We start from the raw sequence: 14,765 nt of genomic DNA, 5'->3' as shown, positions 1-14,765 counted from the left end.
TACACTACCAAACGTAAAATAGATAGCTAGTGGGAAGCAGCAGCATAGCACAGGGAGATCAGCTCGGTGCTTTGTGTCCACCTAGAGGGGAGGGGTAGGGAGGGTGGGAGAGAGATGCAAGAGGGGGGCGATATGGGGATATATGTATACGTATAGCTGATTCACTTTGTTTTACAGGAGAAACTAACACAGCATTGTAAAGCACTTATACTCCAATAAAGATGTTAAAAAAAAAAAAAAAGAAGAGGAAGAGATACGGCCACTTTGAGATCTGCTGGGCCCCAGAGCGGGGAGGGCCTGGGCCCTCAGGAAGGCGTGGTTTTAGGAGGGAACTGGTGTCACTTTCGTTTTGTTTATCTAGGCCTGGGCAGGGGGCACTGGCTGGCTCTGTACCCGGGAATGATTTCTTATAGAATCCCAAGGAAAGAAAAAGGTTTGACCCATTCTTCTCTGTGGCTTGTGGCTTCCCTCAAGTGAGACTTCTCTTTCCAATTTGAGAGGCAGGTGCCTTTGTACCCCCTGAAGAGGTGACCCTCTAGGTTCTCCCCATGGCTCTGTCCCTCACTAAGCTGGCTCCTCCTGGGACCAATGCTGACCAGGCAAAGCAGCCACTGTGTCTGGCCTTGAAAGAGGCAGCTTCTACCCTGGCTGGACCACACTCAGGGACCTGGTGGAGTTGCCACCAGCCTGCCCTCTGGAGCTTACAGTCCAGAGAGGAAGATGCACGGGGCCTCATTTCCTAGGCTCAAGATAGACACTGCTGGGTGGATGGATGGAAAGATGAATGGAGTGCTTGGCTATGTGCCAGGCATGTGCTGAGGGCCCAAAGGGGAATAAGGCTTGACCTGCTGAGAAACGTCCCACTGAACAGAGTTCCTGACCTCAGGAGCTCACAGAGCTGCAGGGACCTGGACACCTGGATCCGTCTGGTTGGGTGGCTGAGCAGGGGAAGATGAGGCTGCAGTGGTAGTGTCAGGGCCCTGAATGCTTACCATAGGCTTCAAAGTCAGACACAGTGAAATCCTGGTCCCACCGTGTCCCATGGGACAAGGCACACAACCTCCTTCAGCCTCAGTTTCCCCATCTTTAAACAACGGTAGTCACACCAAGCAACTTATCAACCTTGCTGTGGGCTTAAATGAGGTAACATGTAGCAGTGGCTCAGCTCATTGCCTGGTGCACAGTGGGGTTCGAGCATTCATTCTGCAGTGGCAGTGGGGAGCCCTGGACGGTTTTGAGCTGAGGGACAATGTTCTGGGGCATCTCAGGGAAGAGAGCAGCTCCCCAACCACCTTTCAGTAGAGGTAAACCAGAGATCACCTCTGTGTGTGGTTTCCTGTAACCAGGTCCTACATGCTAGTCCCAAAGGGCAATTTCCTTGCCTTCTCCTGCATAAATATTATATGCAAGTATTTTTAAGTCACTTCATTGTGAAAAGAAGCGATTTAACATAACTGTTACCCAAGATTCTTCATGAAATATGCATCAAGCAATTAGGTCTAAAAGCAAGAGGTGAGGCCTCGCACCCTGCTCGGGCCAGCAGCTGCAGGCTGAGTGATGGTTTATTAAAGCCCATGATTATGAGACAAGGTGGGGTCTGTTATTAGGCCCAGCGCGCCAGGCACGTTTGATAATCCTGGTGATGAGGAAGTGCTTTTTGTGATGATAATGAGCCATTTGAACGCCCTGACAGCCATAGCATCCCCAGCCTCTACCAGCCTTACAAGACTCATTAGTCAGGTCACCCACTGGAGACACCCCTAATTGTGACTTAGCTCTTGCGAGATGTCCTATCAAAGGAGACGGGGCTGACACAGGAGCTTGGCAGGCAGCGGCCTGTCTGAGCTCCCCGGGGACCCATGCCTTCTCAGAAGCAATGATGGGAGGTGGCCTGGGACCCCGCCCACCTGGTCCTGGACGCGTGGGCCCCAGGTTCTTGCCATAACCACAGCTTACCTTGCTGTGTGCCTTGAGCCAGAGTGCTGCTCTCTCTGACCTGTTTCCTCCAGGGTACCCCAAGAGGGTGAAACGAGATGGTCTCCAGGTTGCTTCTTGCTCCAAAAGCAGTGTCCAGAGCACCGCAGCATCCCTGGGCACGCTGGTTATCTGATGCACCCTCTCTTCTCCCTGGAAAATTTAATCCTTTCTCTTATTGTGCTGGATGTCGTCTTCTAAGTAGAGTTGGGAGTCTTTTTTTCTTTTTTTTTTTATATAAATTTATTTATTTATTTATTTTGGCTGCATTGGGTCTTTGTTGCTGCGTGCGGGCTTTCTCTGGTTGTGGCGAGCAGAGGCTAATCTTCGTTGCGGTGCGTGGGCTTCTTGTTGCGGTGGCTTCTCTTGTTGCAGAGCACGGGCTCTAGGCGCACGGGCTTCAGTAGTTGCGGCACGTGGGCTCAGTAGTTGTGGCGCACGGGCTTAGTTGCTCTGCGGCATGTGGGATCTTCCCGGACCAGCGCTCGAACCCGTGTCCCCTGCATTGGCAGGCAGATTCTTAACCACTGCGCCACCAGGGAAGCCCCTGAGTTGGGAGTCTTTAAAGCTATCCCTGGCAGCTGTCTTAAAATCTTCAACTGTTGTTAGGTGGCACCTCGCTCGTGGGGACCTTGTGACCCATCAGGGTATATCACTGCCGCACACCCCGTAGCTATGTGTTGACAAGGCTCTGCCTGACCTTTGCATAAGTCCGGGTTTGATAGATTATCCCAGAAAGAAAGCCTGCTTACCTCGCAGGGCCCACCAACTCCGTGTGATGGTCCCTCCGTGGCTAGGGACTCCGCCAGTCAGGACACACTGTCCCCAATCCCCAGGATGGCCTTTCACTGCTAGCCCCTGTGCTGCTCTGACCCATCATCAGCCCTGCAGGGTGGATGTCGTGGGGACTGAGGCTTGGAGTCAAGGAGTCACTTGTTCAGGCTCTGATGCCTCTCGCCCACCACGTGCCTGGCCTCACGTGGAGTGTTGGGGGGCTAAGTAGGGCTCTCTCCTGGAGCTGGATAGCGCTGAGGTCAGGAGCGTGGGCTCTGGGAAAGGCCCACCAGGGAAGGAAGCAGCATCGCCACTGCCGATTGCTGTGTGACCCTGGGTCAGCCACCTCCCATCTGAGTCTCAGTGCTTAGCACATGGCCTGGCTCACAGGAAGTGCCCAGGACACATCAGCCTGAGGGCCATCCAGGCCAGTACCCTGTGACAGCGGCACTGGAGGCCGTGGGCAGCAGTGGAGGTGGGTGGGGCGTGAGGCTGCCTCGACCCCTTCCTGCAGGAAGCCCTCACCGTGTGGGCAGCGGATTATGCTCATACACATGGAATCCAGGACCTTAGGCCCAGAAGAACCCTCAGAGGCCATCCAGTTAGTCTCCCCATGGATCCAGTGGGGGCAGGGAATGAGCCCAGTACGGCCCAAGGAGAGCCTCAGGTCCAGAGAACCAGAGAGTGCAGTACATGAGCCCAGGGGGAAGGGCCATTCCTGCCGGGGCTGCAGGGTGAGGGCCAGCTCTCCCTCTGCCAGGAATGGTCAGGCCCTGGACTCAGGGGTCATGGGCCTGAGTTCTCTGCCTTGGGCTCCGAACTTTGTAACCGCCTGCCCCCTCAGTACAGCCCAGCTCAGGGTTATAAACTAGTGTGTACTGAAATACGAGTGTCAGAAGAACAAACAGTGGGCCTGGAGAGTCAGGAGGGACTGCAGGAAGGTGCCAGCGGCTGCCTGTGTCTGTTGAGGTGGAGGCGTTAGTGTGGAGCTCCTAATATCTGGTGATCTCGCAAGCCCGCGGCCTGGGAACAGAGGAGCTTCAGCTTCTGTCTCTGGCTCTGTCCTCTGTTACCACCATCCCTGCCCACTTCCCTCACTGAATATTTTAAGAACAATTGGTGTGAAAATACCCCATTAACCCGTATGAGTTATTTTCTTTAACCTCCTTAGAAATTAAATCAGCTCCCCCTGCAACTTCGTACCTGCAGTGCCATCAGAGCTTTGGCGTTCAGACCAGCTCACAACTGGCTGCTGTGATCTAACACATCCTGCGCTTTGCAGCCCCAGCTGTAGACTGTGGTACATAAAGCCCAAAATATCACCCCACACAGAGGGCATGACATGTCCAAGGCCACACACATCCGCCCATGTCACTCACCTGCAGCTCCAGCTCTGCTGTCTCCCATACACACCCCTTCTCCAGGCAAAGCTGAGCACGTGGCCTCCAAGAATGCAAAGCTTTTTAACTGTCCCCGGTTTTCTTAGCCACACAATTTCAGCCCTGCATTCAAGCAATTACAGCCCTTTCCAGGCCAGCACAGATTTGCCATCTCTCCATGGATGTGGGTAGCAGGTAGCGGAGTCTTCACTCAGAGGGAGTTGCACATTTTTTCACTTAAGGCGCGCACCAGTTCCTTTCTAACAGCTTAAGCAAGTGTGCCTCCTGCTTCTAGATGTGACAAGGCAATTCTCCAATAAAATGACCCTTCACTGAGGAGCAGAACTTGCCTCAGGCTCTGTAATTAGAACATTGTCAGCCTTAAAAAATCTTGATTTAAATTTCAGTTCTTTACAGGAATTATTCTCTCTTGAAACATAATTGGTCTCCGAACGATTTCCTTTAAGCTAAGGGTGACATCTCTAAATACGTTATTATGAGCAGCTGTATTGCTCAGTGCCTGCACTTCATTAAGCATTTGCTGTGCCCATTTGAAAATGGTCCTGGAGTCCAAATTGACGCATTAATAGAGCAGGCGCCGGTAAGCGTGTGGAACCCGGTCCTGGATGGAAGAGATGTGGGAATAGCTGAAGCAAGAAGAATCAAAGCTCAGAAAGGCTACAAACTGCAAACCTGTGTCCACACGGAGCTCTCGGCCTTGCCTGGGGTGGGCCTGGTCTCCTAGGAGCCGAGCCTCTAGGGCTGCTCACAAGTTATCAGTGCCCAAGGATGGGCTCTGGAGAAGGCACAGGAGGTCAGAGCCCCAGCTTTCTCACTAAGTGACACACCCTCAGTAAATTTGGACTGTGCTTTGGAAACCAAGCATCCACAAGTGTGGTGGCTAAGTCTTGGAGCTGAATGAGCAGGGAAAGGGCAGCCTGAGCACAGGCAGGTTGATGGAGGGGTTAGTGACCCGATGTGGCCAGAGTCCTGGGTGGGAGGCGGGAGAGGTATGCTAGGGCCAGGTGGAAACAACACCCCACCCAGCATGCTGGCGCAGCTGGCAAGCTGCGAGGGTCACAGACATAGGGCTCTGCTCTGACCGTCGAGGAACCCACCCACTACCCATTTCGGAGGATGCCGAGCATGGTGGGCACAGAGCCTGCGCACTCTTCTGGAGCTCTCAGGGGAATTGAGAAGATGGACAAGTAATCACAGTTCAGGAAGGCAAGTGCTGATGGAGGCGTTATAGCCTCGGTGCAGCTGGAAGAAGGAAGGAGCTCTGCCAGTGGGAACCTGGAAGACCTCCTGGCAGAGGAAACACTACACCTGGACCTTGGAGAAGGAGGCAGGCAGGGTTTACTGAGCAGAGAGAGGAAGCACAGACAGGAGAGTGCCTGCGTTGGGGCAAAGCCAGGGAGCACACATTCTCCCTAGATTCTATTGGCTTAAACTAGTCATGTGACTACAGTGGCTACAAGGGAGGCTGGGAAATGTAGTCCCTGGCTTGGCAGTTCCGTACTACTGAAGAGAGAGCATCAGTTTTTGGAAAACAGCTCGCCTGTCATCCTGCCACACTCTGTTTCCTAATCTGTAAAGTGGGGGTGATGACCCCTGTCCTGCCTACTTGTCAGGGCATTGGGGACTTAAACATTGTGCCTGCAGGACAAGGCTTAAATTCTCATCTGCATCAGTAATAGGAAGAGGGGCCAAGTTTGGGGGTTTCTTTGTTTTCCTGAGGAAGTCCCTCAAAGCTCCTGAAGTCGAAAGACTCTCCTGCAGCCGTGTTTGCTGCTGATTCCCTGTCTGCTGCTGGGATTGAGGGGGCTTTTAGGTGCAGCTGCATTTCAGCCGCTCCTGGGCTTTGTTCCTGGCTGGGAGAGGTGCAGCTCAAGGCTGCTTCTTGGCTGGGATCTCTTCTGTCCCGGGCAGCAAGGAATCTTCACACCTTAGCAGGAATATGGCCAGAGGGAGAGTTCTCTCGGATAATGAGTGTGAATTCATGACACACCTCGGTTCAGAGCAAAAGTGAGTAGCTCTCTGGGAATTGCTTTCCGGATTGATCTTGGGCCTTCGTCATTCTGCACATCCTAATAATCTCTGCGCTTTGTTCACAGGAGCAACCAGGGCTTCATGCACATGAAACTGGCCAAAACCAAAGAGAAATACGTCCTGGGTCAGAACAGCCCCCCGTTCGACAGTGTCCCAGAAGTCATCCACTACTACACCACCAGAAAGCTGCCCATCAAAGGGGCCGAGCACTTGTCCCTCCTCTACCCCGTGGCTGTGCGGACCCTGTGAGACCCTCCCTGCCCTGTGACGGGGCCTAGACGCGGAGGAGCCGGTGGCCCCTGCCGACCCGCCCGGCCGCTGTTGCCAGCCGTGTCCAGTTTGTGTCGTGTGTATGGTACTAGCACACCACTGCATGTCTCTAGAATGCTGTTGCCACTCATGGGGGCTGGAGAAGGCCTGGATAAAGACTGAGGGACGGCCAGCCCGCCACCGCAGCCCCCTCCCCCAACCCCTCTTCGAGTTTCTGTGAATTAAAATATTTGCAAATCCAAAGAGATGCCTTCCAGGATGAACAAAGGAGAGCAGCTCCGAGGGGCGGGGCGGGAGCTCCCGGGGTTGCGGCTCTTTGTTCTCCAGCCGTCAGGAATTCACACCTGTGTACGGGGTGCAGTTTTCCCACCGGGGCCCCACTGGTGCTGGGAGCCAAATGCTGATGCTTTGAGAGCCCTGAAGGCCCCGGGAATCCCGCCTCCCCTCTGGTGTGTTGTGTGTCAGCGTGCGTGTGCGAGTGTGAGCACATACGTGGGAGAACATGGCCACACACAGATATAAGCCCACTAATCCACTTTTAGTCATTCAGTGTGATCATTAGGAGATCTCCAAGGAATCATTGTGCAGTCAAAAAAACGATTCGATTATTTATGAATAGGGTGTGTAAATAAAATAGTCATTTAATATATATTCTTATCCCTTTTTTTAATATACTGCAGTGGGTCTCTGGGGGGGCCAGTGCTTACCTGCGGGTTTCGTCCCCAGAGCAAGGTGTGTCCGCTCTGGGCACACGGGAAGGAGGCAGAGCCCCCAGCTTAGGGCTGAGGCAGCCGCTGGGGCAGAGGGATTTGCTTTGCCCCCTGAGAGTCAAGCTGCAGGAAGGGGCATTCAGGCTCCAGCAATGGTAGCCTCAAATGTTGACTCAGCACCCACGCTCCCCCTTCTGCCTACAGCAATGCAGTGATGGCAGGTCTGTGTTAACCCCTCAGGTGCACAGCACCCAGCAGTGCATAAAGGGCTCTCCCCATTAACTGGGGTCACTGCTACCCTGTGAGGCATTTAACATGTGGGGAAAAGGAGGCTCAGAGAGGGAAAGTAGCTTGTCTAAGTTAACACAGCCCATAAGCAGAGGACGCTCTAGAGCCAGTGCTTTGGCTCTACATGGCCTTGCTGTCACCCTGCTCCTGGGAGAAGGCAAATCCTGACCTCTCAGGGGACATGGAGCCGGAGCTCCTGGTCGTCCGCACTGCCTCCACACAGATAAGAACACCCGCACACACACTCCCACACTCTACCCCTATCTAGCCCCTGCCCTTGACAGGAGTGGGGGTCTTGCTCACATAGCGCAGACCCTCAGTGAGATTGCTGTTACTCAGTTCCCCTTCCTTTCCCTCCCACCCACCTACCACCGCACCATGCATGTTAAATGCAGTGGAAGAAATAGAAGAATCACATCCAGCAGCATGAAAGGCATGGCTTCCATCCACTGAAGGAGGTGCAAGGGATCCAGAGAGAGCACAAGTGTCAGCGCCTTCGCCAAGCACGCGTCAGTCTGCCTGCCAGTGGTCTGCGCACAATGGAATTTCAGTGACCATCGTCCCCAGCAGGAGGGGGCTGAACCGAGTCTGAACATCACCAGCACTGCCAGGCCTTCCACGATGCTTCAGACTCACCGTTCACATTAGAGACAGAGGCCCAGCGAGGAGACAGGACTTGCCCCGGCCGCCTGTCAAGCCAGGGCAGGGCAGGACTAGAATCCGTGCCCCTTTAGGTGGCTGCTGTGGATTTTAGTGGGTTGTGGCCAAAGCTGTTTCCTTGGCATCTGCTTCCTGCCCAGTCCAACTCTTGGGTCAGCCTCCCGAGTCCTTGTCTCAGTCCGGGCAGCCCGAGACCCTCCCATCCATGCATCCCACAGGCCCGTCCACCTCATGGTTGCCTCGTTGCCTGTGGCCTGGGTCTAGTCTCCAAAGCCTCAATCCTGACCATTTACCCACTTTGCGTTTTCCAAAACATCCTTTAAGGCAGGAGTACCTGGAATGATTCACGCTTTCCTCTTTATTTATTTATTTTTCTGGTGAGTGAGAAGATGAGTGAGGAGTTGGTACTTATCCAGAGGTGCCGAAGGAGACTGGATCCCAAGGATCCAGTTAGAGGTTGGGGACGAGGAAGGCAGCCCATGGAACCGGGGGTGAGGTGGATTTTGCATTAGTGCCTCGTCCTCCAGTAAGGGCAGATTCCCACAGGGCCCTTCCTGAGGCCACAGGTGGGGCAGAGCAGGAGCCCACGACCCTTCTCAGTGGACAGTCTTCAGAGCAGACCCCTCCTCAGAAGAGGCTCTGCCTGTGGTCTGAGGAAAACCGAGGCTGCTTCGCTCTCTGGTCTTGCCTTTGCTCTTTTAAGGGATTCCTGGGCCCTCCCTCTTTCCCCTGCCTTGTATTACTGAAGTTTCCCCGGGAGGCCCAACTGCCAGCTCCCCATTGGGACTGAGGCCGGCAGAGGAGCCAGCTTACAGGATGGGAGCTGCTAAAAGGAATTTTTTTCCTTAATTTTATGAACCTCTCCCTCTTCTTCCTCTAATTGTGACCGTTTCCTCTGTCGGCGTGTATTCATGTTTTCTTGGACATCTAACAATTGAAACAGCTTTTCCCTTTCAGAAACACTCACATTCAGGTTACTGGCGTTGGTTTGGGTTTTGTTTTGGCTTTTTTTTTTTTTTTTTTTCATCTGCTGCCAATTAATGGGGGAAAAAATGAGCTGGATTTCTTTGAGGGGGAAAAAAAAAGCTCCCTGCCACACAATATCTCGCCTCAGCATTTTGTCTCAGAACACAACCTCTAGCCCCTAACAGGCTGCGTTGCTCAGAGCCACAGGACTGTCGGGTTTTTTCCCCTTTCTTTCCCTCCATCGCTGGCTTCATTATTGACCATAATGCCCCGACCACTTCAGCAGTTATGTCCTTGAGCACTGAGGAGTTAGGGCCTTTTGGGCAGTGCCCCGCCCGCCCCAGAACAAGATGACAGCCCAGAAAGAAAGGAGGCTTTGTGGGGAGAGATGGCCCACCTGCCTGTCAGGAGAGAGGCTCACAGAGCACCTCTTCTAAAGAAAATGGTGAAAAGGCTCTTCTTCAGGAAACTCAGCCAATCCCAGCTGAGCTGTGCCTCCCCTCCCAGGGAAGCTCCAGGCTGGCGCCCCTCAGTGGCCAGTGGGTGAGCAGAAGGGAATCATGATGTAACTTCCAGCAAGGGCCTGGCATCAGCAGGTGGAGCCCTTGGCAGACGCTCTGCTTCTACAGTCATAGGACCCGGAGATTTTGCCTTTTAAAGATTTGGAACACCGAGCTCTGGCTGGCTTCAGGGAAGTGCTTGCTGTCACTTGACCAAGGGCCCAGCAGGGACAGGCATCCGGGCTTACCATGTGCTCTCACAGACCCCAGGGACAGTGCGTGCAGAAGTGGGCAGACAGGGCAGGCTGGCATTTGGAGTTGGCCCATCGATGCTCATGAAGGGTCCTGGCTGGATCAGATGGTCATCCAGCAGACTGCCATGTCATCCAGCAAACCGATACCTTCCAGAATCGATTACCAGCAAAGACAAATGGGGCAAGTTGCCCGGTGGAGCCAGCACAGCCCAGGGCTGTAGATGCAGGAGCACCTTCCAGAACCCCCCAGAGACCCACTCAGGTATCCCCTAGGCAGTGACAGCCCCCAGCCCCTCCCCTCTCCTCAGGGCTGTTGTGTCACTGCCAGGAGCCTTGGGACTGCCACCTACTGCGAAAAAGTGTCCTGTAAAGATCTACTGATACAATAATTCTGTGCGATAAGCTGTATAATGTATATTTAATGTGAAGCTTTTAATATACAAGTGTCTTGTTTAAATGTACCTCACTGAGCATGCATGTTTTATTTCCTTAAAATGCAAACGTGTGCCCCAGGATCTAGTTTGATTGCCACCTTCTCGCAGAAGCTGAAGTTCTGCCATCATGCCCCAAAGGTGGATCTTACCAGAAGAAGGAACCTTCCTGCTTCCTAATTAGGAGGAAGCTAGAGCCCTAGTGAGCTTGTTAAATGGAAACACATTAATTTGTTCAGCAAACATTTGTTGAGTGCCCACCCGTCCTTGGGCCTGGTGGATACAGAGGAGAATAGGACCCAACCCCTACCCTCAGGAAGTTTCCAGTGTGGCGGAAAAACAAACAGGCAACTACACGTGATGTAACAGACGGGGGCCGTGCGTGCCCAGATGAGGGGGAGTTGGATCTGCTTGCAGGTGAGGAACAGTTGGGCCTTGGCGGATGAGTAAGGAGCCTGGAAGCCTGGTGTTCCCAGCAGAGGTAACAGGTGGGGGGATGATCGGGCGAGTCAGATAGGCCTGCTGTGGCACAGCCTGCATGGTAGGAGATGGCAAGGTCTCTGGGCCTCCAAGGGCTTCATCCGGTGGAGGCAGAAGAACAGAGCAGGGCAAGGGGAGGGGCATTCATCCCCTTGTGGCAGGAAGCCATTTTTGGTCTCCCTGAAGACTAGGAGATGCTGGCCTGTTTTCTGGAGAGCGGCAGGCAGGGCGTGACTGGCACACTGTTTCCCATTGTGTGCCCTCATGCCATCATCATGATGATGTCCTTATGCAGCCTGAGCAGGACGGTCTGCAACCCAAGCCCCTACCTCACACACAGGTCAGCACCTGAGGAGGCATAGGGACCCCCGGCTCACCTGGAAGCCTGCTCTGGAGTGGAGGCCGACCCCCACCTGGCCCTGGAGGAACTCACTGCCTCTCTCTCTCTCCCAAGGTTGTGGCCCGCTGTGCCCCAGTGGGCCTCTTCCTCCCCCACTACCCCCAAGTCTCAGGCTTCGATTCCATATTCCAGTGATCCAGAATCCACACCTCCAGCTCCTAAGCCCCTCAGAGCACGCCCCCCACCACATCACACGCAGACACACAGACACACACACACACACACACACAGGGCTCCCTGTTCAAGGGACAGCAAAGCCCTGGCATGTTCCTGGGCCCACCAGGCCAATGCCAGTGCTCTGTGACCAGGAATATTTCCTGAAGAGAGAAGAGAAAAATGTCTCTGGTGGTCACTTTTATGTTTGGGAGAGTTTTTTATTTCCGTTTTGGTTCAATTTAACAAACATGGAGCATGAAACAGGGCCTGGAACAAGCTGGTGACCTGGAGCAGGAAGCTGAGCACAGGACACATCTTCCTCAACTAGTCGACAGGAAGGGGTGGACGACCTGCCCTCCCTCATCTATGCACAGAGACCAAGCGGCGTGGGCCAGAAACTGAGATTCAGAGAGGGATACTGAGGTTCAGAGAGGGATAGGAGGTTGCTCAAAGACACACAGCAAGTCCATCTCCACATACCACCGGTGCTTGAGGGTGGCCAGCTCAGAGGGTTACCCTGGCCAGTGCAGCAGCTCTGGGAAGACTGGGGTAGGGGTGGGGATTCCTCTAGGACAGAGTTTATGAAGCAGTTCCTTCTCTCTTGCTCCCTCCTGAGTGGGAGCGTCCCAGCCTGCAGTGACTAGTATCATCTCTGGCTTTGAGGGACAGTTTTGAAGGGGCCGTGATCTGACTGGGTGGCAGGATGTCACCAGTGTGGTTCTGGCGCCCTCATGTGGTTCTCTTCAGCATTGCAGCCAGTCTCAGGGGGAGGGGAAGGCAGCTCTTAAGTCACTTGGCCTGTTACACAGACAGAAACTGAAGCCCAGGCTCATATCCTAACTCCGTCCCTTCCAGCTGTGTGACGTGGGCAATGTGCAAAAAGCTTCCATTTCCTCCACCGTAAAATGGCACGAGAAGTGACCTCACGGGTTATTGCAAAGATTACACGCAGCATTGGATGAATGCCCTTCGCATGCCTGAGCTTTCGCCAAACTTCAGACAACGTCAGCTAGGATGAGAACAAGGTGAGCTTTCATAGGAAAGGCAGGGGTCATTACAGCCACAGGATTTCAAAGGAAAGAGGGTCTGGGGCTCCAGGAAGGCTGGGGCATTTTAGGAGGTGAAAGAGGAGTCCACTTTACAAATTAAAAATGCCCCAGCTCTATTGAACATCATGAAGGATCAGCGTTCAAGATCCTTTTCCTCTCCAGACTGAAGTCCAGAGTGGCTCTCTCCATTCCCCTACCACGGCATCTTCTGCTGCCCCATCTTTATTTATTTAAATTAATGCTAACATACTATATTACTTAAATAATAAGCAGCTGTTGTGTTTACTGTTTAAATAATTGTCACATCTGTTTATTTCAATATTAAACCTATTTATTGTCTTTATTGTTTAAGCATCAAATCCATGCAGTGTCTTTACTGTTTATATATTAAACACATATCATGTTCATTATTTGTCTGTCTCCACCCACTAGAATGTAGACTCCACACAAGCAGGGGTCTAAGAGAGCTCCTGGCACATAGCGGGTGCTCAATAAGTATGTTAAATGATTTAACAATGGTAAAAGTTCCCATTTACAGCGGGCTTACTGTGTGTGCCCTACACATTGTGTACACACCGGTCCCCCACCATGAGAGCAGGTGAGAAGCTGAGGCTTAGAAAGTGAGGTGGCTGCTGGGAAAAGCATTAGTTCGGTTTAGTGGTGGGGGGGCCCTGTGTTCCTGCGCTGTACCTCACACCCCAGAGGACAGTCACAGCCCAAAGCTTAGCAGGATCGAGAGGGAACTACAGAGTCCCTTCTTCCCAGAACAAAAGAGAAGCGTGACATTTAGAGCTTCGGGTGACATATTCCCTGAGCCTCCACTGCCCCCTCCACGCCCACCATGTGAAGGAGAATGAGCATCCGTCATGCTGGGTCTGCCATCGGGAAGGCCTCCCTCCGGGAGGCAGAAGGTGGGCTCAGGAAGGATCCTCATTCTGAAGTGGGGATACTGAGGCTCTGAGTGGGGGGAGAGCTTTGCCCCAGGTACAAAACCAGGAAGTGGTGTTTCTAGGATTCAAACCCAGGTCTGCTGACCTTGCAACATGCCACGTCTAGTTCAGTGCATCCTACCTTTGCCTCGTCATATAGTTCACCTGGGCCTCTTGTAAATTACAAATTCCTAAGCCCTTCTGGGAGATTTTGAGTCAGTAGGTCTTGGGTGGGCACCAGGAACCTGTGTTGGTAAAAAGCTCCTCAGGTGCCTTATGATTAGAGAGTCCTGTGTAAAGGGCCAGTCTCCCCACTGCCCTGCAGCTCACCATCCACAGATCCTTCCCCAAGTGCCAGGCACCAGTTCTCAACAGTGCTTCTGTTCTCAAAAATGGTGGAGGCGGTGCAGTCCCAGCCTCACCTTTCGATACATACTAAGCTCAAGCAGGTCACAGGACTTCCCTGAGCACACAAATGATGTGTAAACCAGAGGGAATAACTATCAAGTAACTGCTTGGAAGACCCAAAGACTATTGTGCAAATGTTTGATGTTGTTTTATTGACTCAGCCCTTGCTAGGTAAAAATGTGTTTGTATTTCACAAGTATGTGTCACTTAGATACCAAGTAAAGTGTCCCAGGATCCCACCCAGAGGTCAGCAATTGTTCTGAGCCCTGAGAGCTACCAGGGGGCATAGGCTCTGCCTGTAGGTGTGCCTGGGACAAAGGCAAAGTTGGGGAACAGGAATGAGGTCAGGGAGAATGAGAAACCTGGTGTCTCCTTCCTTACACACGTCTTCCCATCCCATGCTTCTTCTGGAGCCCGCCTTGTTTTAAGTCCTAGTCATGCTTTATGGGTCACCTCTTCCAGGTAGCCTTCCCTGATTGCAGCTAGTGCATTTTCGCTCTTCTCTGCGCACTCACAGCACTTGGTATATGTCTGTTTCAAGCCCTGATCATTTCTCCTTAGGACTAGACCCCGGTTTCCTCTCTGGGCTGCAGGCTTATTCACGCACACATTCCTGAGCCCTGCAGGTTCCTGGGTTTCAAACTTTAGGTGACTATTATGGGTCAGGGTATCAGTTTAGAACTGTTGCTTCCCAAAGAGTTTGAGAAGAACTGCCTGAGGCTTGTGTTGGAGCTAGAGAGGCCAACTGGCCTCTCCCCCGGAAATTCTGACTTCATAGTAGGTCTGCTAGAATCTAGCTTTTCAATCTGTAAAGTGCATACGAGTCACAAAGGATAGCACTGTGGGGCAGCTCTGTGTCAGGTAGTTAGGTCAGGAAAAGCAGCAAGAAGCCTCTGTGTAAGCTGAGCAATGAAGGGTGAACAGGACTTTGCCATGAAGCAGGCAGAGCCTTTGAGGCACAGAGGACATTGTAAAAGAATGCAGGGACGTGAACCAGCAGTGGCTGGCCTGTGGCTGGAGCCTGGGGGTGTGAAGGGGAGTGGCTGAAAAGGGAAAGGAAGGTCACTGACCCCTTGCTAGGGAAA

The 14,765-nt window shown here is 52.9% G+C and overlaps 1 protein-coding gene across 1 annotated transcript in view; it reads left to right on the top strand.

The window, feature by feature from the left end:
* SHB (SH2 domain containing adaptor protein B) overlaps window positions 1–6,428 on the top strand; it is a 136,309-nt gene extending 129,881 nt beyond the window's left edge. Inside the window, 1 exon segment of the mRNA XM_007456015.1 lies at window positions 6,245–6,428. Coding sequence (XP_007456077.1) covers window positions 6,245–6,428 — 184 coding nt within the window.
* The last annotated feature ends 8,337 nt before the right edge of the window (window positions 6,429–14,765 follow it).

This window comes from Lipotes vexillifer, unplaced genomic scaffold, assembly GCF_000442215.2.
Source record: "Lipotes vexillifer unplaced genomic scaffold, Lipotes_vexillifer_v1.1 scaffold920, whole genome shotgun sequence".
Lineage (NCBI taxonomy): Eukaryota > Metazoa > Chordata > Mammalia > Artiodactyla > Lipotidae > Lipotes > Lipotes vexillifer.
Note: the sequence above shows the minus strand (reverse complement) of the source record. Positions and strands in the feature narration are given on the sequence as shown.